The sequence below is a fragment of the Dipodomys spectabilis genome, unplaced genomic scaffold, assembly GCF_019054845.1.
Source record: "Dipodomys spectabilis isolate Male_0828 unplaced genomic scaffold, ASM1905484v1 ptg000297l, whole genome shotgun sequence".
Taxonomy (NCBI): domain Eukaryota; kingdom Metazoa; phylum Chordata; class Mammalia; order Rodentia; family Heteromyidae; genus Dipodomys; species Dipodomys spectabilis.
This window is the reverse complement of record NW_024870974.1, coordinates 1,494,513-1,519,411: the sequence shown is the minus strand read 5'-3', so window position 1 is coordinate 1,519,411 and position 24,899 is coordinate 1,494,513. Positions and strand designations below refer to the sequence as shown.

At 41.4% G+C, this 24,899-nt stretch overlaps 1 protein-coding gene across 3 annotated transcripts in view; it reads right to left on the bottom strand.

The window, feature by feature from the left end:
• Positions 1-24,899, bottom strand: part of Elovl6 (ELOVL fatty acid elongase 6) — a 92,352-nt gene that overhangs the window by 27,989 nt on the left and 39,464 nt on the right. For all 3 annotated transcript variants that reach the window (XM_042701846.1, XM_042701844.1, XM_042701843.1), the window contains exon 3: positions 416-547. In XM_042701846.1, coding sequence (XP_042557780.1) covers positions 416-547 — 132 coding nt within the window. The remainder of the gene's footprint in view (positions 1-415; positions 548-24,899) is intronic.

The window sequence follows — 24,899 nt, the reverse complement described above, 5'->3', positions numbered from 1 at the left end:
CCAGGTGTCTGGACAACTGTCTTACTGCCACCTTTGGATTAAAGGACTAGCCATGGCATTGAACGTTGCTCTCCAATGGATTTTAGCCATTTCCTCCTGTGTCTCTCCACTGAGCTCTCCCCTTTATATTCATACAACAAAAATAATAGAAATCATGCATGCGTCTCATCCTATCAGGTGTGTGGGATTACTGCGGGTTTAATCTGGACGGGATGAGACAAGACCTGAGGATTCTCAGAGCACAGTAAGGGTGTCATGAAAACGTGGCCGTATGAAGGCTTCCTGTTTGGATGTGGATTTATTTCCGTCAAAATGCAGAGGCAAAAATGAGATGCTCAGGTATTGACTCCTTTCAGCAAATGAGAGGAAATGGATGGTTTTTTTTTCTTTTTTAATTTAGTGAGGAAAAACTTACCTGAAGACAGCGAGGGTCAGAGACCAGAGCACTAATGGCTTTCTCAGTTCAAACTTTGCCCGTTTGTTCATTAGGTGCCGACCACCAAATATAAAGGCAGCATACAGTGCAGAAAACAGGAATGATTTCTTCCTAGTAACAAAAAACAAAACAAAAAAAAAAGCAATCTGCTTTATTCACTTTTATTCATCAGGAAACATCGACATTCACATAAGTCTCCCTCTTTGCCAGCACTGGATGTGGACCTACATCATGGAGACTTAGGATACTTGTAGGCAGAGGTGAGGAAGATAATGGTTGAAGGTTAAGCTAGGAGACCCCCCCCCATCTCAACCAACAAGTAGGGCACAATGGATCACATCTGAAATTCCAGCTACACAGGAAGCTGTAGCTAGGAGGATCGGGATTGTCTGAGGCCCTATCTGAAAAATAACTAAAGCCAAAAGGACTTAGAGGGGTAAGTAGCTCATAGGGTAGAGGATGCCACCAAAAGCAAAATAAAACAGAAATGCCCAGGTCCCTAAGGACATGTTAATTTGTTACTATGCCAAGTAAAGAGAATAGTAGTATTTGCAGTGCCAGACCTACATACCAACGGGCTTCTGTAGAACTAGTATTTGATAAAGTACAATAGAAGTCTGATAATAAATATGTGAACACACATTCCAAGACAGACATTTTTCCTACTGAATTAGGCCAACGGAAAAAGGATTGAACAATAAGTCACAAATCATAACATCAAAAGAAAAAAAATGTGTATGTGCTGGTACCCTTGAACTTGGCCTATTTACTTGTGGCTCTACCACCTGAGCCACATCTCCAGTCCAGCCTTTTGTTGGTTAATTGGAGCTAAGAGTCTCAAGGGCTTCTGTGCCTGAATGGGCTTTGAACTTTGATCTTGCAGGTCTCAGCCTCCTGGGTAGCTAGGATTATAAGGAGAGCCTCTGGTACCTGACTCAAAAGCAAAACAAGATAATTTAAAAGGTGTTATTGATAAGATGCTTATTTCACTAGGTGCTAGATAAGTATTGCTGACTCACAGCAGTCTTTTTATTTCCAGGAACATTTTTTTTTTTTAAGTAGGTCATGGGGCTTGCACTCAGTGTCTGGAAGGCTAGTACTCTTACCACTTTGAGCCATAGCACCATTTTTGGGTTTCTGGTAGTTAACGGCAGATTATGACATAGACTTTCCTGCCCAGGCTGGCTTAAACCATGATCCTCAGATCTTAGCTTCCTGAGTAGGATTACAGGCATGGGCCACTGGCATCTGGCTGCAAATTTCTTACTTAAACAAGTGCATGTGACCAACTTGACCAACACTGTTTTGCAGGACAATGCACAAATGCTGAATAATTACTTGCAATATAACTATGCAAATTTATAGCAAACTCCTCTCTGAGCACACAAGGCCCAAGGCCTAGCACAAGTTGGTCCTTAGTGTGTGTCTGTCAAACAAACAGGGTCTTGTACTGTTAAAGTTTCTGCAGGAGAAAATGGTGGCAATTCTGTGACAGTAGGTGCTCAGAAAATTAAGTAAATTAAGTAAACTTAAGTATAAATATATATTCTATATTAACATATGCATACATATAAAACTCATGCATAAGCGAAGACTCACTAGAAAACAAGACGATGAAGTTAATGTCAACAATAGTACATGAAATCATATAGAACTGCCTTTTACTAACTCATAAAGGTGTTGAGTGGCTCCAATCCCAGAGTTCTGACTCACTGAGCATTTCCTGGGTAGAAATTTGACTGAAATTTTTGATCTTAATTCTCCCAGTCACCTCACCTTGTAAAGGAAAGGTTATGTTGATTTTATGAAGAAACCGGCTTAGAGGTTAAGGAGCCCTAGACATGCCTGTGGAGAACTTTCAGGAGAAATGTGGGGGAAGGGAGGTAGCCCGGCTTGTTGTCTGCTCAGGATTCCTTCATGCCTTCTACTGAATTCCATGTCTGCATAACTGAACAGGGCCTCCTTCAATTGTGAAGAGAACAAGACTCTCCCGCCCCCTTCACCCTTCAGCTGTCACAGCAGTCAAATCCTCTTCACTGTGAACAGTTCTTATCATTACTTATCATAGCTTCTCTTATTCAATGTAATTCAGATCTGGGTTATGGCTATAGTCATTATAATACTTGCAAAATTATGGGCCAACTAAATGAAACAGTAGACATTCCTCACATTCTAGCCACCAAGGAGGAATGGACCCCAAGAATCAAGTGAGGAATAAAAATCTTCCCTGTGATTTTTTCCCCCTGTACTTTTCTTAAGAAACTTCCCAGCAAAGCCTCTTCATCTTTCCATTTTTTTTACTTTTTCTATTGTAAAAATGCTGTACAGAGGGGTTACAGTTACATGAGCAAGGTAATGAGTACATTTCCTATTGAGTATTGTTGCCTCCTCCTTTGTTTTCCCCTTCCCACTTCCACAACTACCACCACCCCTCACACAGAAGTAGTAAAGTTCGTTTTCAACATGGTGTCTTGTACATCTCATTGTTACAATGGGTCAACCTGTATCCTTATTTAAGCATTTTGTTTTTTCCCTTCCCCTCCCCGAATTAGAGAAGTGTATATACGAGATGCAAGACACCGGAATCAAATACAGTGAAAAAAGCTTTCCATGTTCTTAAAGACTTTCTTTAGTAATAGGGAATGGGAACGTAGCTCAGTGGTGGAGGGCTTGCCTAGCATACACAAACCATAGGTTTGCTGGGCTCAGGTGGCTCCTGCCTGTACGCCTAGCTACTCAGGAGGCTGAGATCTGAGGATCACAGTTCGAAGCCAGTCTGGGCAGGAACGTTTGTGAGATTCTTATCTCCAGTTAACCACTCAAAAACTGCAAGTGGTGCTGTGGCTCAAGTGGCAGAGTGCTCGCCTTGCGCTGAAGAGCTGAGGGATAGCTCCTGGGCCCAGAGTTCAAGTCCCATGGCCAACAAGAAAAAAGGAAAAAAAAACAAAACTCCCCAGCACCCCAAAAGTTTTTCTTTAAACATCTGCTATTCATGAGCTAGGAACTGGTAGCTCATGTCTATAATCCCAGCTACTCAGGTAGCTGCGAGCATAGTCTGAAGCCAGCCCAGACACAAAAGACTCTTATCTCCAATTAATCAGCAAAAAGCTAGAAGTGGAGGTGTGGTTCAAACTCCAGTATTGGCTGTCACACATGTGCATGCACACGCACACACCATCACCACCATCATCACCACCACCACCATCACCACCATGATCATCATCTATTCAGGAGCTAAGCAACCACAACAAATAGTGGCAGAGAATTTGAGAATTCCAAGAATCCTCAGAGACAAACTCCAATTGCCCTCTTGGACAGAAGAGGGAATAGGAGCCTAATGACATTAGTCACTTAGGGTGTATACTAGCAGCATGGTGTATCTTGGTCGAGACCACCCACAATTGCTCTGGCAGTGATCAAGAATGCTGATAAGAAGCAACAACTCTTGCTTCACCTGAGTATTTCAAAAGGTATCATTTATGATGGAATATATGATGGCTTTTCCATTTTGCTTGGAAGATAAGATTTTCCTTGGCAAACTAGGCAATTTAAGTGGATTAAAATTGCATTTCCTTTTCGGTATCTCTCTGGTTAAAGGTCCAATGATAGTCAAGATGACTAATGACACTCTGCTAGCCTATTTAGTATTTAATGGGATGGATTACTTCCCCCATGTTTCAGTGGTAACCTAGTAATTCTTCATATGCTGGCAGGCATTCAGAGCTCGGAATACTTGATCACCAGATAATTATTTATTTTTATAATTAAAAACCAAATAATTAAAAAATTCTAGATGGTAGGAACTTATCTTGCTTAGTAAGTCTTAAATATACATCATTATAGCTCAGCCTTTAACCCTCGGTACTTAATAAGTATTTCTCAGGATGGTGATTTTGGAGCTGGTTAGTAATCAACTCAATAAAGATAAACAAAATACTGGTGGTTTTGGTTGTTGTCTCTGTACTTAACTTTCTCACCATTTACATTTCTGTGACCAACAATGTAAAAAAAAAAATCAAAATATAGAAATTAGTTTATAATTCATCAAAAAAAAAAAAAACCCATAGTGACTTTCTTCTTAGAAATTTGGATTTATCTCTAATCTGATCTTATTCCAACCTTTGTGGAAGATGATTTTTCTTAGAGAAATTGAGCAAGTCTGGCTCAGGTTTGGGTTTATTTCTCTACCAGGAGCATTTTTAAGGATGTGTTTAATAAAATGCACTTTGTTTTCCATTTGTGGGCTTTTGCTAAAGCAAGTACTTAGTCTGAGCCTCTCTAACACTTGCCTCAAGATCTCTGACAGCCATCTTGGACTGCTCCAAGAGCCACACTAAAGATGCTTACAGGTGGGTAATTATTTCAACAGAGGCTAATTACTAAGGAACTTCTTAGGAGGGTGGCTTGAGCATCTTCCAATCTCATGGTGTGTCTAAATTGCGTAATTTACAGGAACCATTCATAAACAACCAACTGTAGAATTATTTAGTTACCAAGGAAAAAAGAAAAGGTTTGGTTACTATCTACCTAGTGCATGGAAAGTTTTAATGCAATATTTCTCCTCCAGTTCATTTGCCATTCAATTTCTTCGGTGCCAGGTGCAGGTGGCTCACACCTAAAATCCTAGTTACTCAGGAGGCTGAGATCTGAGGATCCCAGTTTGAAGTCAGACTAGGAGGACAAATCCCAGACTAATCAGCACAAAGCTAAAAGTAGAAGGGTGGCTTCGGTGGTAAATCTCTAGCAAAGAGGCAGGGTAAGAGTAAGAGGTCCTGAGTTCAAGCCCTGGTACTGGCACACACAAAAATGATATTTTCGTTATAAATAATGGAAATATGCCTATAGGTACTAGTTGCCTTTGAAATTGTGAGACAAAGCCATATCTAAAGAAAAGGATATTTTCTAGCCCGGTATGTTTGACCCAGGAACCTAAGTTAGGTGTGATTTCTCAGCCACAGTTGGGTGGCAAATACTTCTTTCTCATTTTACTTCCTCCTTAGATGCTAATTTAGAGATCACAGGTCTTCTTTTCTTTTCCTTTTTCATGAAAGGTGAGAGAAACACTCTTTTATACTTGAGTTATTTTATTCTTGAAGTAGGCCAGGATGAAAGTAAAGTGACAGTAAGACTGATTCCAAGTCTAACCACTTTACCCCTTGCATTAAAATCTTTCCCTCTTTAAAGAAAACAGGCATGGTAGAGACCACAGCTTGTCTACATGTGTGAATGTAAAACACCACCTTTGAAAACATCTTACAGAATGTTGTTTCCTTGTTACATGCTAAAATAATGTCTCTGGCAAGAAAAGGCTCTCAAAATGTAGCAAAACAAAAGCTTATATTTAACACATACCATGTTTTGTTTTGTTATTTTCCCTTCCTTCGTGCTAGTAATTGGCACATGAGTTCAGGGGCCTGGGCATTCTCCTTTAACTTTTTTTTTTTTTTTTTGCTTAAGGCTGGTGCTCTACTATTTGAGCCACAGCTACTTCCAGAATTTTGATGGTTACTGGATGGTTACAAGTGATCTGGGTTTCTTTCTTACATAGTGAAATGTCCGCTTCAATCTTAAAGGGCTGCATATTTGAGAAGCCAAGTATATTTCATCTTTGCCAGAAACAAAGGTTTTTTGTTGTTTTTAAATTTATTTTTATTGTAAAGGTGATGTACAGAGGGATTGCAATTATATAAGTCAGCAGCGAGTACATTTCTTTTTGAACAGTATCACCCCTTCCCTTGTTTTCTCCCAGTTTTTCCCTCCTGACCCCCTCCCCCACCAGTTGTAGAGTTCATTTTCAGCATAGTGTCTAGTTTCACTGTTGCCTGTGTTCACCCTTGGTCCCACCTTTTTCAATGCTCTACCACTTTGAGCTACTGCACCACTTTTGGTGTTCTGGTGGTTAATTGGAGATAAGAGTCTCATGGGGACTCTCCTGCTTGGGCTGGCTTCAAACCATGATCCTCAGAGCTCAGCCTCCTGAGTAGCTAGGATTACAAGCGTGAGCCACCAGCGCCCAGTGGTCCCACCATTTCTATGTTTGCCCTTACCCTTCCCCAAACGGATAAACTTACAAGACAAAAGGTACAGAAATCTCAGAGAAGGGGAAAAACTCCCACAAACAAAAACAAAAGCGAAATGGCAAAAACTAGAACAGGAGGCTGGATGCTGGTGGCTCATGCCTGTTTTCCTAGCCACACAGGAGGCGGATATTGCAAGAGCTGTGGTTCCAAAACAGAAAAAATGTTTGAGAGGCCCCCAGGACAACAGGAAAGTCTGGACATGGTGGTGTGCACCTGTCATCACATCAGTGGTGGGAAGAAAAAACAGGAGGATCACAGTCCAGTCTGGCCCTGGTAAAAAGTAAGATTGTATGTCAAATATGATCAGAGCTGTAGATCTGACTCAGGTGGTAAAGTGTGTGTTTTGCAAGTGTGAAGCACCAAGTTCTATCCTCAGTATCTCTGAGAGACAGAGAGAAAGAGAGAGAGAGATGATCAATCACTTTCAAAGTTAAAGCCAATGATATTAAGAGACTACTAAACCAAAGAAAGAACCAAAGCCCATTCTTCCTTTTGCAAAGCTTTTTTTTTTCTTTTTAATTTCCTTAAGAAGAATAGAGCCAGCTGGGTGCTGGGGGTGGGGAGTCACTACTGTAACCCGAGCTACTCTGGAGGCTGAAACCTGAGAATCACGGTTCCTTTCAAAGCCAGTCCCTGGGCAGGAAAGTCTGAGACTCTCATCTCCAGTTAGTCATGGGGGAAAAAAAAAAAGGCTCAGAGGTACCTAGGCCCTGAGTTCAAGCCCCACAACCTCCTAAAAATAAACATAAATATATTAGTAATAAAGTTTCCCCAAAACTCTGGAATAAAAAATTTGTGTGTGGGGGGGTCTTCATTAGGCTGATTTCCTATGTGGAATCAAAATAATAATGCATTGAGAAAAACAATTTATGATTTCTCTTTTATTTAAACATTACTCTCAATACTCTCATCTGGCTTCTTAGGTGCTGATGTTGCACTTCAAATTAAGACTTTCCTGGTCATCGTGGATACTAATCATAGTAACACCAGTGAGTACTCACTGTAGTAAACATTAAACTCTGGTGATCATGTGACACCTGAAGTTCTGAGAAAGAGGGCCGTGGGAAATCTGTGAATAACCAGTCATGAAGTCTAATCAAGAGGATTGGAATGCCATTTTCTGACTCTCAGAAAGCTGGGAGTGGCTCAAGAAAGATCCATCCATCCATGGAAAGCCCCATCTGTAATGCCTGTAGCATTACAAAGACCCAAGATTCTACTCTAAATGTTAGTCAATCAGAACCCAAATTTTCTTATACCTTGGAAGGTAGATAAAGGCCTATGCACATTTTAATTATTTGTTGCTTGCCTCCTCTTCCTATGATAAGGAAATCATTCACCCTAGGATTGTTTCACTTGTATTGCTACCTTAATTTTTGACTCTCCAAAAATCAATAAAGACCCTGTTAATGGGATCTTGGGAAGTCTTGGGGTAATCTGTGTTGCACAGCCCCCCCTCCGGTGCCCCCAAACCACACTGCCTTGTTCCTGGTAGTGCCAGGTTAACCAGCACGTGGCAGACTGCAACAGCTCATAAGAAATAGAACCCAGGAAGTAGTTCCATCAATAACACAATTCACTGCACTTACTGTCTGGTGAAATAAGATACTGGGTCTAAGGAACATTGCCTTGCTCTCTCAGCTATCATGATGCCTTGCTGTGGGTGGAGGGGGCTTTTCACCCAGCTCCAAAAAGCTTAGAGGTGAATGACATAGGCCATTTGTTTGAATTACAAACATCAGGTGGAATTGCAGACATCAGGTTGATTAGCCCAGGAAAGCTTTGCTACAGAGAATGCTTCCCCTTGAGTATTGCTCTATTTGGTTTGTTTTGCTTGCCCTTGAGTATTTTGCTAGCTGGTCTGCTTTTATTGGGCTTGGGTCTCCAAACACGTGGTTTTTGTCTTTAAAAGCTTGTTGCAAGCTCAATTCTGGGCTGCAGGTCTTTGAGACAGGAGTCTACTTGCAGTAGCGGGCTTTAAATTAAGACTTCCAATTTGACCTCTCAAAATGTGGCATGGGAAGGGGAAACAAAGGAGGAGGCTACAATGCTTGATAAGAAATGTACTCATTACCTTGCCCATGTAATTGTAACCCCCTCTGTACAGTATTTTCACAATAAAAAAAAAAAAGAACAAAAAAATGTGGCTTTTCTGTTTCTTTGAACAAGTTTCTGTACAATATTGGGAGAAGTAAATGGCTTTGCTTTGAGAATTGCTGCCATTAGAATATCTGCCTACCAAAGGCTCATTGGAAAGACTGGTAAAAATGTAGCAATTATGATGTTAACACAGAAAAGCATATTATAAATCTGAAATGATTTTCAAGTAAGAACACTGAGTAACCTTTCTGCCACCATGCTGAACTTTTATCTTTTATACTCTTAAAATCTATTACATTAATAGAAATAAGGCATTAGCGATCTTTTTTCCTGAATGTGAAATTATCTCGGGTCTGAAGTTGTACAAAGTACAATTATGGATCTAAGTCAATGTTGTACATTTTTTTATCTTCTCATTCACCCCAATAGTCTGCTAACCATGAAAATATAAAAGACTCTGGAAACTTCCTATTCTAAACTACTTCTCAATTTAAGAATTCCTTGTTGAAAAGATTTCTGGCATGCTTGTAATCTGAGTTAGTGGGAGGCAAAAGCAGGAATTCAATCAAAACAAAACTTGGGCAAAACTTGTGAGAAACTATCTGAAAAGTCACTGAAAAGCAAAAAAGAGCCTGGCTCAAGTGGTAGAGGGCTTTCCTAGCAAGCACAAGCCCCTGAGTTCAATCCCGAGTACTACCAAAATAAAATAAAAATAATAACAATTTAAAAAAAGATTTCAAGCTGGGGGTCACTCATTTTCTGTTGAACGCAGAAATTAGCTTCAACAATCAATCTGTTATTCATTAGTTAGTTCATGGTCAGGAAGGATGACAGGTCTCAAATCATCCTTCTCCTATGAATTAACACACGAATTAACAAAGGAGAAGGATGAATTTGAATTAACAGACAGGCAGACAGACTTCAGAGTCAGCCAGAATAATCTGTTTCTTGCTTGTCCTCAAGAACTCACGAAACCTTGCATGTTTTACAGATGCACAGATTACAGACAGATTGAAGGGCTGGAGATTAAAACCAGAACTGAAGACTACTAAAAGGATATGATTATTCCCAATGGAATGGAAACTGGACTTCAGGTTTATCAGATTAAGTCCCATTCAGACAGTTCCCTTAGATTTAGATCAAAATTGAGAAAAACAGCAGCCACACAAAATAACCAGCCTACACATAACCCCTTGTCTATGCAAAGAGTTCATCAGTACAACGACCCATTTCTATTCTAGTTCTGATTCTTTCATTTATATAAGCTTTTACCTTATGCATACTGCCTCATAGACAAAGAAACTAGAAAATAAAATTAAACAAAAAAAACTCATGATTACATGTTCATTCTTGGATGAAGAAATATACTCTTGACATTAATGTTTTCCTTGAATATAACATTCCAATGAAAACTGGGGAAGCCAAGAGGAAATATACCCAGATGCTATTTCTGGATTGGTTTTTGAATTAAGAAAAGTCACTTAGGAGTGATACTATCTCTTGATATAGCTAGGTGGGTTTTTAATCAATAAAATCAAATCTACATTTGACCTGAACATGGAGTAAAAACTGGCACATGACAAGAAGAAACCTTACTTAAAATAAAAGTAAAGGGGCTGGGAAGGTGGCTCAGTGGTAGAGCGCTTGCCTTGCATGCATGAGGCCCTGGGTTCGATTCCTCAGCACCACATAAATAGAAAAAGCCGGAAGTGGCACTGTGGCTCAAGTGGTAGAGTGCTAGCCTTGAGCTGAAGAGTTGAGGGACAGTGCCCAGGCCCAGAGTTCAGGCCCCACCACCGGCAAAAAAATAAAGAAATAAATATAAATAAATAAATAAAAGTTTTTAAAAGGCCAACAATATTTACTCCCAAGACATTGTCATCACCCATATTGGTCTTTCAAAGTTTGCATGCTGAATGTCACAATGTCAGCTTTTATCCTGCACAATTACTAATCACTACTTAAAAGTGATTAGAAAACTGGGTGTTTTCAATGCCAGGAACAGATTTAGGTATTAATTAAAAGCTTTTCCTCAAGTTGGGCATGGAAGGCTCACCCGTCACCCTGGCTTAGTGTGAGACTGCAATTGGGAAGACCACTCCAGTCAATCCAAACCAGAAAGTTCCCAAGGCTCCATCTCAAAGGAAGAAGCTGGGGTGTGGATGGCTGTCAACCCGGGCTACTACCGGAAGTCTAAAACAGCTGGATTTCCATCTAAGTATGGGCAAAGGCAAAAAGTAAGACTATACCTCAAAATGACCAGTACAAAAAAAAATGGAGGTATGGTTCAACAGTTGAATGCCTGCTTAGCAACTGCAAAGCCCTCAAGTAATGCCCCACAAAAGGTTATTTTCCCTTATAAGAAAAAGTTAAATATTAAAATTAGTGGGGTTCCAGTCACTTATGCCTGTAATCCTAGCTACTCAGGAGGCTGAGATCTGAGGTTCATGGTTCAAAGCCAGCCCAGGCAGCAGTAAATAAAGTCCATGAAACTCTTATCTCCAATTAACAACAACAACAACAAAAAAGCCAGAAGTGGAGATGTGGCTCAAATGGTAGAGTACTAGCCTGGAGCAGAAAATGCTAAGGAACAATGCCCGGGCTCTCTGAGTTCTAGAAAACACACACACACACACACACACACACACACACACACACACACACACACACACACACACACACACACACACACACACACACACACACACACACACACACAGGATGAATTGGATTGTATTAATTTCTAAGCCATGTTGTACAAACTCTCAGGAAGAATTAGTGTTTTATAATAGCATGTCTTTCTTTTATACAATTTGGGGTCTTGAAGACTGCAAATGAGTCTTAGAAAGTGTCACCAGGGCCGAATGCCTTCCCGAGGCTGGAGGTAGAATCTATTTCCTTCTTTCTCCCAATACTAAAGGCCATTTTCACACTGCTCTAACCTCTGGTTTGTGGACATGCTGCCTCTCTAAATCAGAGCCTCTTGCCAACCAGGTAAAGGCCCACAGATAATCCACAAACACTGCCTAGAAACCTTCTCCATTTGTAAAGACCAGGGAGTACACTGGATCCACCAAACCCAGAATAATGATCTCCCCATGTCTAATCCCTTAATACCACATCTGCATCCTTTTTCTGCTGTGCAAAGTAAGGTGAGCAGCTAGGAAGGATTATGCCATGGGAATACCTTTGGGGACTACCACTGCATGGCTAACCTAAGTCATGTTGGATGGCATTGTCTTCTGCATTGTGTAGAGATGCCCCATATAGACACTAGCCATTCCTGTCTGTTCCTCACTTGTGAGACCTGAAGCCAGCCTCCTTCTACCAAAAATAAAAAAAAATAAAAAATAAAAACCAAAACAATAAACAGTGGAGAATGCAGAGGACAGTCATCACAGTCACAGAATTACCTCAAAGCTACTTGTGAAGTCACACTTTAAAAGTATCACTGATGGGGCTGGGAAGGTGGCTCAGTGGTAGAGCGCTTGCCTTGCATGCCTGAGGCCCTGGGTTCGGTTCTTCAACACCACATAAGCAAAAAGAAAAAAGTCGGAAGTGGTGCTGTGGCTCAAGTGGTAGAGCGCTAGCCTTGAGCTGAAGAGCTGAGGGACAGCGCCCAGGCCCAGAGTTCAGGACCCACGACCGGACCCAAAAGAAAAAAGAATCAGTGATACCTGAACTTGACTTCATACTTACTGTGAACTAGGTACTAAGTTTGCATGCAAATGTCTATAATCTTTTTTTGGGGGGGGGGGTTGTTTGTCTATTTGGAGTTTATGGGTTTTTTTTGTTTGTTTGTTTTTGGTGCCAGTACTGGGGCTTGAACTCAGGGACTAGACACTGCTTTTTTGTTCACTCAAGGTTGGCAGTCTACCACTTGAGCCATAGCTCTGCTTCTGGCTTTTTGTTAGTTAACTGGAAACAAGAATCTCTTGGATTTGTCCGCCGGGGGCTGGCTTTGAACCCAGATCCTTAGATCTCAGCTTCCAGATGGGGTGAGATTACAGGCATGAGTCACTGGAAGCTGGCTCAATGTCTTTTTTTTTTTGTCAGTCGTCAGGCTTGAACTCTGGGCCTGCTGTCCCTGCGCACTTCAGCTCAAGGCAAGTGTTCAACCACTTGAGCCACAGCACCACTTCCGGTTTTCTAGTGGTTTATTGGAGATAAGAGTCTCATGGACTTTCCTGCCTGGACTGGCTTTGAATCATGAGCCTCAGGATCTCAGCCTCCTGAGTAGCTAGGATTACAGGTGTGAGCCACCGGTGCTTGGCTTTTTTTTTTTTTTAACATATTCTTTTGGAGGAATCTCAAAGTTTGGCCAATAACCTCTTCTCCAGTCACATCAATCATTGGTTTTTCACTTCGAGAATGATCTGGCAATCTTGCCTCTTGGATTTGGAATTTGTGTTGGTTTTCCCAGTGACAAAGTTGACTTGTGGTACTAGTGTGCTGAGACCGAAGAGGCTGCATCTCCTGTCTTTCAACTACAAAATGCCACTCGTGCCAAGAGGAAAGTTGAGAAAGAGATTAAGAAAAGAGACATCTGGAGAGCAACTGCACAGCGTGTTTGCTGAAATGTGATACAGACTTAGGAGAGTGGACTCGGGGGGGGGGGGGGGGGGTGGTCTTAAAAATGTCAGGACAAACTGCTCCAAGCACAGAGTAGTAGAGGAAGAGTTCCTCTTTAAATCGGTATTCAATGGAAAATAAAAACAAGGTCAAACAACCAACTTGGGCCTCAATGAATCCCTTCAATATCTAGAATTTGTTTCTCTTCTGACTGCAATGGACCATGCGTCTGTGAAGGCTGGTAGATCCAATTCCTAAGAACTGTTGGTCTGCTACAATGTGGTCTGGCAACAAAGGTCATATAGAATTGCATCTTAAAAATGCATCGCCAGCCAGGGGGCAGTGGCTCATTCCTGTAATCCTAGCTACTCAGGAGGCTGAGAGCTGAGGATTACTATTTGAAGCCAGCCTTGGCGGCAAAGTCTGTGGGACTTGTCTTTTTTTTGTTTTTATTTTTTTGGTTAGTTGTGGGCTTGGACTCGGGGCCTGGGGGGTCTGTCCATGAGTTCTTTTGCTCAAAGCTAGCACTCTACCACTTTGAGCCAAAGTTCTACTTCTGGTTTTCTAGGTGTGAACTGGTTATAAGAAACATTCCTGCCCAGGTTGGCTTTGAACCACAAACCTCGGATCTCAGCTTCCTGAGTAGCTAGGATTACAGGCATGAGCCACCAGTGCTAGACTTGTGAGACTCTTATCTCTAATAGGCCACCAAAAAGCTGGAAGTAGAAGTGTGTTTGTCTTAAGTGGCAGATCACCAGCCTTGAGCAAAACAGCTAATGGAAAGCACCCAGGACCTGAGCTCTCCCTCTCCCGAAAAAGAAGATAACCTGAATTTAATAGAACCAGACTTCCTAGTTACTACCAAGACCCCCTAACTTTCCCAATCCAATATTGAGTTAATGTTTCTGGAGGTAGAATTCCATTATTCTAGTCTCTCTCTAATCCCTGTTCTATAGAACAGGGTAATTTCAGGAAAGCCAATCCTAAACCAGAAGAGACCAATGTTCTCAACATCTACTCTCTGCTTTGCCAAAGTCCACATGGGGGCAATCTCATAATCTAAGGAAGTATGTCAAATCTGTTAGCAAAGAAAGTGTGCATGAGAGACACACCTTAACATGGGAAATAGCTCCACTTTTGGTAAATTCTGAAGTGGTAAAGAAAATAGGAGCTGTCACACAATGAAGCCTGCTAATGGCAACAAGAAATTCTATGGCCCAGCTGAACTCAAGGTCTATCACTCACTTGGTTTTCTTGCTCACAGCTGGCTCTCTGCCACTTGAGCCATGCCTCCCATATGACTTTTTTGCTTCTTAATTAGAAATAGAGTTTCCCAGATGCTTTCTTGCCTGGGCTGGCGTCAGACTCCAATCTTCCAGATTTTAAACTCCTAAGTAGTCAGGATTATAAGCTGAGAGCATGCAGAATCTATTGCACTGTTTTCTAAATCTAAGAAAGCAACTCATTAGGCTTACTAGCTCCCTGTGGGCCTTGGCTCCCCTGTCCTGTTGTAAAGTGCTCTGTCCTCTTTGAGGACCCACGAAGCTAAACGAGTTCAACAGGAAGCGACGCCTGTCATCAGTTTCTACAAAGGAACAGCCAAACCTGTCAGACAGTGTCCTGGCTGGCTCAGAAACCTTTCATCTTCATGCTTTAGGAGATTTTTATCTTTGTATTTATTTCCATCATTTCCTGGGAAGAATTTTTAAAATTTCCTTTGCAGTCTTTATTTACATGTTTCAAAGCAACAGAAATAACTATGGGGGGGGGGGGGGAACCCTTCAGCTCCGTCAGAAAACAAGTGAATTAGGAGCTCAGCTGGCACTCAACAGGGACTCTGTGCTGCTTTTCTCAGTCTTTATATTACTGGGTTGAGGCACACAAGGATGGTGCCTTCCTCATTTGCATATCAGGAGACTCCTGGGATATCACTTAGGTCAGCTGCTGGCATTTTTTAAATCATGCATTCCAAAACAAGACTCAAAAGTCAAAGTGCTCATGACGTCCTGTTCATCAAATGGTAGGTAAACCGCTTAGAAACAAAGAAGAGTGTCTAACTCACCATTCCTCTGAAAGTCATGAGGTCATTATGTCTTCTCATGCTCCCCAAAGGTCCCTATGGGTGGGAAGTACAAGGAACATGTCCTTGACTTTATTCACACTGACACACACAGGCTCTGGGCACCCATGCTTACAGTGAACCTGAACTTCTGCCTGCACTTACTACTTTGCTCATTTGTCAAGACCAATTTACTTACTGAGTAGCAGGATTTGAGAGTACTCAGGTGTGGTAGCATGCACCTGTAATCCCAGCACTCAGAAGAGACAGCAAGATGGGGCGTCCAAGGCCAGCTGGATTTCAGGATCTGCTTCAAAACGCACACATCGTGCGTGTACACACACACACACACACACACACACACACACACACACACACACACACAGTGTATCAATGGTCTTTACTCAAAGGTAAGTTTTCTGCCTGAAGAAAATTTTGAAAGTAAACAAGCAAAGAAAATACATGGGCATGGTGATGCATGCCTGTAATTCCAGCTCCTTAGTGGTATGAGGTCAGCCAGGAAAAGTTAGACCCAATACACAAACTAAGACAAAGAGAGGGGAGTGGCTCTGTCTGAGCACTCAGCTAGCCTGATATGTTATTCTCCATTACTGCTAAAAATGGGGGGCAGTTTTTCCTTAAAGATACCTTGTTAAATCTAAAATATTTTTCTTTTATTAGGGGGAGGTCCCCTGGGTTTATAACTCAGGGCCTGCTGCTCACTAGCCCTATGGGCTTGGCTTATTTTTCGAACAGGGTTTGCATGCTGGCTCAAGACCAACCTTCCGCTTTAATGCCTGCTGCATAGCAGGGATTACAGGTGGACTCCATCCACCATGCTTGGCCCTGAGTCTAAAGCATTTTTAAAGACATCCTGAGGAATTCTAGAAGCTTTAACAGCTAAACAGTATTTACTGAACATAACACGGTTCCTCATAGAGAAAGTTCTAGCTCCATTAGAGACACTCAGTTGAGATCTGACTAAGAATGCCAGGTGCGTAATGCTCTAGGTCACAAAATAGATTATGTTTGGATCTAACCAAATAATTGTTCTTAAATAGTGCTGATGATCAAATGTGGGATCTTTAACGTTCTAGACAAGTGCTTTGCTACGAGGTTGCATCCCTTTGCTTTGATTATTCTAAGGCACAGCTAAGCCCAGGTTATCTGGCAACTCTCTTGTCTGGTCTCCATCTTCTGAGTCCTGGAACTACATGTGTGCATAACCACACCCAGCAACCTACTAACTTTTAAAAACTGAGCAATTGTAATATTCCAGATGTTTTTTGTTCTAAGTACTGCAGGCCAGAAACAGAGTTAAGAAATGTTGGAACAGGGTGTAATCAGATACAGAGATCTTAAGAGACAATGTGTATTTTAACCCAAGAGCTCGTCCTCACAGCTACTTCATTGTATTCTTTGTTTTTCTTTGTGGTCGGTTGTGGGACTTGAACTCAGGGCCTGGGAGCTGCTCCTGAGCTTTTTCGCTCAAGGCTAGCACTTTACCACTTTGAGCCACAGTGCCACTGCCAGTTTTCTGGCAGTTCATTGGAGGTCTGAGTCTAGTTCACTGGAGATACGAGTCTTACGGACTTTCCTGCTGGAGTTGGCTTTGAACCAGGAGCCTTAGATATTTCAGCCTCCTGAGTAGCTAAGATTACAGGTGTGAGCCACTGGTGCCTGGCTCCCTCCATTGTATTCCTATCTAGCATTCTATACATCCTATAGTACATAAATTCTATATAATCTATATATGTAATATATATAATATATATATTCTTGGGTGTTTTCCACAATTGTCGCTTTTCTGATCACTTTTTTCCAGCTTCCTACTATACTTTATTATCACAATTTCTGACTTTCAAAAATTGTCAACAACTTACATGTGGAATTTATATAACATTGTTTCCCCAAAAAAAGGTATTTGTTTGTGCCAGGAGATTTTTGGAAGGAGACAGGCATGTTGACTTGCTTGTTTCTTCTAGAAAGAAGAGGTGTGGTGGGTCTGGCAAAGACACAGAAAACACTTGTATAGTGACTGGCCTGTCACCCTCCCCAATATATTGTCAGAGAGGTCTCAGGGGCCAGCAAAAAATGGCTCAGCACTAAGCAGCGGCAGTGGGAGGGAGGGACAGGGGGAGGACGAGAGAGAGAGGGCGTCCATGGTCCAAGCTCAAATTCCAATAGCTTTAAAGTAGCCCAAGATTGGAGATGAACTTACTAATTAGTCTTTCCTCCTAAGAATGTGTATATTATTCCCTCAGATTTCCTCTTAGGAACTGAATCCTCCGTATGTCAATAATAATAATAATAACAAAAACTAAAATACAATACAACAAAGGCTGGGTCATTAAGAAACCACCAAGGGTCTTTTTCAATTAGACAGGAGATTGATTTTCTACAAGCACATGAATTGTGCTTCCCTGGCAATCTATTCCGAAGTCCACATTACAAGAAAAGTGGAACAATTCTTGACAAGGCTGGGAAACCGTTTCTTCTCCATTTTCTTCACAAGTGGGCCGAGGGAAGGGGATATGTGGCTTTCTAATCCCATTGCTCTAAATGCACAAAGAAGGATGCTAGTGTAATGGCACCAGCCACAGAAACGCTATTTTTTTTTAAAGCAAATGAAAATGAATAAAACATGACTTCTAAAAATAAAAAAAAGAAAGAAATGAAGTGATTTTTATTTGAGAAAGAACATTCTCCAGCATTTGCTTACTTCTAATTTAGAAAAGGGAAGCCTATTACTCCAGGATTTAAGGGAGTAGAGATCAAGTTGGTGATTTTCAGCTGAATGATTGCACTACATATACATTATAACTTGGCTCCAATTTTAGGGTGCCATCAAGCAGACACATTAAAATGTTTCAAAGCTAAAAATATAATTTCAAAGATAAGATATAATTGGGTTTTTGCTGGGCGTGATAGTACACGCTTGTAATCCCAGCACTCAGTAGGTGGAGAGGAAAAACCCAGGCTTTATAAGTGAAATACTGTCTCACAAATAAATTCATGAAGTATTTATCAGAAAATGAACTGTTCAACTTGTGGATGGGGATAGGAGGAAAGAAGTAAGAGAGAGAATAAAGGAAGGGGTGGTACTGGCCACAAAGAAACGTACTCTTTACCTGATTTATGCAACTGGAACCCCTCTGTACATCACTTGTTTTTTGATTTTGGTAGGTTGTGGGGCTTGACCTCAGGGCCTAGACGCTTTTTTGCTCAAGGCTAGTGCTCTAACAGTTTGAGCCACAGCTCTACTTTCAATTTTCTGGTGGTTAACTGGAGATAAGAGTCTCATAGACTTTACTGTCTGGAAAACTTTGAATCACCATGATCCTCAGATCTCAGCCTTCTGAGTAGCTAGGATTGCAGGTGTGAACTACCATCACATGACTTTGTACATCACCCTTATAATAACAATAAAATAAAATATAATAACAATAAAATAAAGTGAAATAAATAAACCAGCACAAAGGTGTGGTAGTCCCTGTCTCTGATCTCAGCATTTAGAAATAAAGGTAGGAGGATCAGAAGTTTGAGGCTATTTTGGTGAAGTTCAATGGTGTCTCAAAACCAACAACAACAGTAATAAAATCTGAAAGATTTGCTTCTCTTTGAAAAAGAGAAGTAAGCCAAGCACTGGCAGCACATTCCTGTAATACTAGCTGCTCAGGAGGCTGAGATCTAAAGATGAAAGTTTGAAGTCAGCCCAGGTAGAAAAAAAATCCAGACTTATCTCCAATTAAGCAGCAGAAAACCAAAATGGTGCTGTGGTTCAATGTGTAGAGCAACAGCCTTGAGGGGAACAGCAAAATAAAGCTGTCGTGAGCTTATTTCAAAGTACTATCATAGAGCTGCTTTCTCTGCTCAGGAGGTTTTGGACTTTAATGGAGTGAAACAAGGAACACCTCATCTGTAACCAAAGTTCTACTTGTTGATTTTGACCTCTCCAGCCTCACCTAACCTTAATCCATGCTCTGTTCAAACTTCTTTGAAGGTAACAGGCTAAGCTGTTGTGCCAGAATATCCAGGTCTATGGTGATTTAATGCCAGGGGTGACAACTAGCAAGCTATGATCATAAAGCATAGACTGGCATTAAAAACATGATTCTGCCTGACCAATGAGAGACAACAGAAAGACCAAAAAACAGAATCAAACATCCACACCTATTTCCTGGGCATTTTGGTTATAGTCATTCTCACCTAGCTAAAGGTGACTAAAAGTATTAAACACAAGTCCAGGATGTCAAAATAGAACCAACACAGTAGTCCAAGAAAAGGCAACTTTCTAGGAAAAGACAGGACAAGTGAGAACCATCAAACCATTCTGTACGGAAATGGAGATTGGTAGGATTCGCGGTTTGTACGAGGCATAAAATTAGGAGGATCACAGTCCAGGTCTTGCCTGGACAAGAAAAGACCCTACCTGAAAACTAAAGCAGAAAGGGCTGGAAGGTATGGATCTAATGGTAGAGCACTTGCTTATCAAGTATGAGGTCCTAAGTTCAAATCCACACACACACACACACACACACACACACACACACACACACACACGCTGTGCGAACAAAATATTCTAAGAAAAACTTTAGGGAGAATAAAGTACCACAATCCTATGCCATATGCAAACCAAACCATACGAAGAGTGAACCATCACCCACCCAAGCAGGAACTAAATAATTCACTTGAAGTGAAACCTGTCATTCAGGCCAAAGGTTGCTATCGCTGTACAAAAGTGAACAGAGACACAAGCTACCTGGCAGAGTCTGGGTTTTTCAGGTTATTTAATATGCACATGACTTGCAACTGTTTGAGAATATCAGACAACAGATTTCTATAATGTGTGTGTTTGTGTGTGTGAGTATAGGTATATAAATATAGGTAAGTACAGATGTGAAGTTTAACCCAGTGTGAAGATCATTAGCAGCTTGTGGTCTAACTCCACTCCTAAGCAAAACGCCTGTGCGCACTGTTCTGTTGTTTAAATATAACAGAACCCTTCTCAGGTAAATCAGCCTCCGACTCATAAATGCTTCAACCACGTGCAGAGTTTATGTGTCTGATGCTTCAATGGAAATGAGGAAGCATTTATGAAATGTCTGACTGAAGAGCTACCAGGGATTCTGATATGCAAAGAGAAGACAGAATTCCCACCAGAAGATGCCATATTTCAGTGGTTCTGCAGTTGGCAGAAATACCTGAGGAGATGGTGGTGGGATTATTTTTCATCTGAACTAGTCAAATGGTTTGTTTTTAGATTGATCAAAATGGATCCTGGGATTTCCCAATCCTGAGTTCACTTTAGGACACAGAAGCAACCTCTTTTTCCTCTGGGACACAAAACCTTTCCCTTTTATAAACATGATGAGTATTTTTAGAACTATCAGCCAGAAATCTACATGAATACAGTGTATGTGAACAAAAAAAAAAGCCAGAGCTCCAGACCACTGACTGAATATCTACATTCATACATTTAATTCAGGGCGTCTATTAACAACAACCACAACACTGACAGGTGCTGGTGGCCTACTATAATCCTAGCTACTCAGGAGGCTGAGATCTGAGGATCACGGTTCAAACATAGCCTAGGCAGAAAATTTCTTGTGACTCTTATCTGCAATGAACAAGCAAAAAGCCAAAAGTAGAGCTGTGGGCTCAAATGGTGGGGGGGGGGGGGGGGGGAAGGTAAGGGAGAGAGCTCTGTTCCTGAGTCCAAGCCCCAGTACCAGAACAATAAACAAACAAACAACAGCCAAACATGAATCAACAAACAGGAATTGTAATTCTCCAGGTCTCTGGGGAGTGCAAAGGACAAGTATGTAATTTTCTTAGTCTCAGGACTGGTTTGATCCAGTGCTCAGCCAACAGACATTTGAGAACTTAGACAGATGCTAAGATGAACAGAGCTTCAAAAATCTAAGAACCAGAAAGAAGAGAAGCCTGGAGGTAATATAGTAGGAGGCTCACAAGGGGCTGACCCCTCCCTACCCTCATTAACATTGCAAGAACTTCAGTTAGATGTTCAACCTGAGAGACTCCATCAAAACAAGCACTTTGCTTCTAAACTGGACACTGGTTGGGGCTTCAATGATGACATCCAGTTAAAACTGCACATATGCCGGGCGCTGGTGGCTCACATCTGCAATCCTAGCTACTGGGGAGGCTGAGATCTGAGGATCATGGTTCAAAAGCCAGCCTGTGCAAGAAAATCTGTGAGACATCTTATCTCCAATGAACCACCAGAAAGCTGGAAGTGGAACTGTGGCTCAAAGTGGTAGAGCAGTATCCAGATCCTAGGCCCTGAGTTCAAGCCCCATGACCAACAACAAAGATTGTACATATGTAAACAGAGAAGAAACTGACCAGAAAAATGTATTCTACACCTTCTTGTTTCTCTGTCCCTTAGGATTCTACATATTTGAAATTCTGGCATTAGTCTCTATCTCAAATTTTCCTGGTATTTTTCTCAAGGTCCTACTTCATTCATATGTACCTATATATACATATATATTTGCATTCCTGAGGTTGGAACTCAGGGCCTTGTGCTTTCTAGGCAAAGTGTTTTACTACGTAAGCCACACCTTAGCCTTTTTGCTTTAATTATTTTGAGGGAGTCTTCAGTTTATAGCTCAATGGCTGACTTCAGTCCTCCTAGTAACGTTTTCCATATAGCTGAGAGAACAGGCTTTGAGCCATTATACCAAGCTATTGGTTGAGATGAGCACTTGTTAACATTTTGCCCAAAATGTCTTTGAACTGTGATCCTCCTGGATTAGCTAAGATTACAGGTGTCAGCTACCAAGAAGCCTGGTCCAACTCCACCCTTTGATAGATTGTGATATTTCCAATCTTGTCTCTGGAGCTAGGAATCATCCAAACTAGCAATTGTTAAAATACCTGGCATTTCATGCTTATAAAGTGCCTAAGGCCAGGCTGAAAGTTCTTCTGAGTAGAATTCCCACAACTATAGGGTTGTTTTTAGTAAAATGTTCATTCACTCTGCATTCAATAAAACTTAAGACACTTAAATAGCAATAAAGAAACTATATCCTAACCATAAAGCTAGGACTATTATATATTCAAGTGACTGACAGATACAGCTACCAAAATGAGGAGAAAATTAGCACCTCTTCATAAACTTAAGGGCCTGGCATTCAGATTCCCACCCCTTTAAGAATATTATATTCATGCAGAATTCCTCGATCCCATCCATAGCAATACCAGCTGCATCCGGTTACCACCCTGAGCATTAACCTCCGAAGAGCTGACTCAGGTTCAGCCCTGGGCTTATGAGTTTCTGATCGCATTTTGTATTTGCTTGAACAGTTCATTTCTTTGGAAAGCTGCTATTTCGGGCTAAATTAACAAAATCAGAAGTAATAACAACCACACCACATCCACTGGTTTCCTCAAAAAGGAGGAAGGCAGGGAAGGGAGGAAAGGATGGGAAACTGAGGAAATGGAAGCCTGAACAGAAAACCTTAGTATAGAATGTTCCAGATAACTTCTGGGGCTGTCTGTTAAAGGGCTGTGGAATTCATAAACACAGAGTAGCTCCCCTTCTTTCTTGCAGGAAGATCCGAAGTACCATGGTATTAAATGCCACACAGCAAAGGCTGTCAGGGGAAGCATGCAAACTCTGGAAACTTTATGGTTCTGACATAGGTATATGTGTGTCAATAAATATCTTAAAACAGTCCTTTTGTTTCCTTTGATAACTAGGAAACAAGAGAGCTTTATTCGTTGGGGTTCCTAAGAATAAATTTCAACTCCTTTCAGCACTAGGAACCAGGGAAGTCGTAACGACGAAGCAGGATTGATGTCTCCTTGTTTGAACAGTGACCCGGATGACTGGCGGCTTGCTTCTCTCAACCTCCCTTTATGGCTGCTGCTTCATAACCTTGCCCCTGTGACTCATTTTATCTGGGGCAAAGTTGAAAAGCAGAGGTGCAATTCAATCAGAAAGAAGTGCATCAAATTCACCTTCCACGGAAACAAGAATGGGCATTTTCAGTGGACAGATTAGCCCTAAGGTTTTATACATTCCTTTTACCTTATTATATTTAGGTCTGTCTAAAGTAAAAGTTTCAATCAAATATTTTGTCTTTGTTTTTTCTTAAGAGCAAATGATCAGTTAGTTACCTGGGGGTGCAGAGGCAGGAGGACCTCCAGTTTGAGGCCAGCTTGGGCATAAAGAGCAATACCTTGCTTTAAAAACAAAAGAAAGGTGCCAGTGGCTCATGCCTGTAATCTTAGCTACTGAGGAGGCTGAGATCTGAGGATAGAGGTTCAAAGCCAGTCCGGACAGGAAAGTCCATGAGACTCTTATGTCCAATAAACCACTCAGAAAACCGGAAGTGGTGCTGTGGCTCAGGTGGTAGAGTGCTCGCCTTGAGCTGAAGAGCACAGGGACAGTGCCCAGGCCCAGAGTTCAAACCCCACGACTGACCCAAAAAAAAAAAAAGACAGGTGTCAGTGTCTCACACCTGTAAATCCTAGCTATTCAGGAGTCTGAGATCTGAAGATCATGGTTCAAAGCTAAGCTGGTAGGAAGATCCATGAGACTCTTATATCCAATTATCCACCAGGAGACCAGACATAGAACTGTGGTTCAAAATGGTAGAGTGCTAGCCTCAAGTGAAAGAGCTCATGGAAAGTACTCTTGCCCTGAGTTCAAGTTCCACAATCACCACCACCAACAACAACAACAATAACAAAAATGCTAAAAACTAGCAGTGGGCTCACAGCAGCCTAGAACTGCCAGCCAGTTGGCTTCAGGAGTTCCTCCTCTCATTAATTTCAACAGAGCAAGACCCCAAACCGGGGTATGTAGATGACTTGGGTGGTGTTTAACTGTATCTCATGCATCCTCTTTTCTTGGGTGCTAGTACTGGCTTGAACTCAAAGCTTCACACTCTGGATTGGCTTTTTTCACTCAAGGCTGGTACTCTACCACTTGAACCAAACCTCCTCTCCAAGCATTTTACTGGTTCACTGGGGTTAAGAGTATCATAGACCTTCCATCCCAGGCTGGCTTCAAATTGTGATCTTTGTATCTCGGCCTCCTGATTACAGGTGTGACCCTCAGCTCCTGGCTCTTTATGTCAATCTTCTGAGACAAACTTCTGACCTCTTACAGATTTAAAAACAAACAAACAAACAAACACCTCAAGGCTCAAAGAGAACTTATTTATAAATGGCTAATAAATCTCTAATCTGGCTTTAAAGTGAATTCAGAATGTACAGAGTACTCTTTTATTGCTTACTCTCCATGTTTCTAAAGCCTGTTAGCAATATTGAATGTCCTGGATCATTTACAACTGACTTGACTTCACTAAGAATGTATTTGCAACTCTTTAATTGGATAAAAACATGTCTATGAAGCCACAATCATTCTTTTCTTCCTGGCATGTGGGTTGTTTGCGGGTTTGAATGGACAAAGTTTTGTGTATCTCATTACTCCACAAATACTACTGGATTGGTTTTATCTGCTAGACCCTACACTAGGTGCTAGAATACAGTGTTGAACCAAGACTAGTCTCACAGAGCTTGTTCTACTCAGAGACAGTTACCAGGCAACAAATAAAAGCAACTCACTCCGCTGTGAGGTAAGGGTATGGAAAAGAAAATGTTTGCTGAGGAGGAG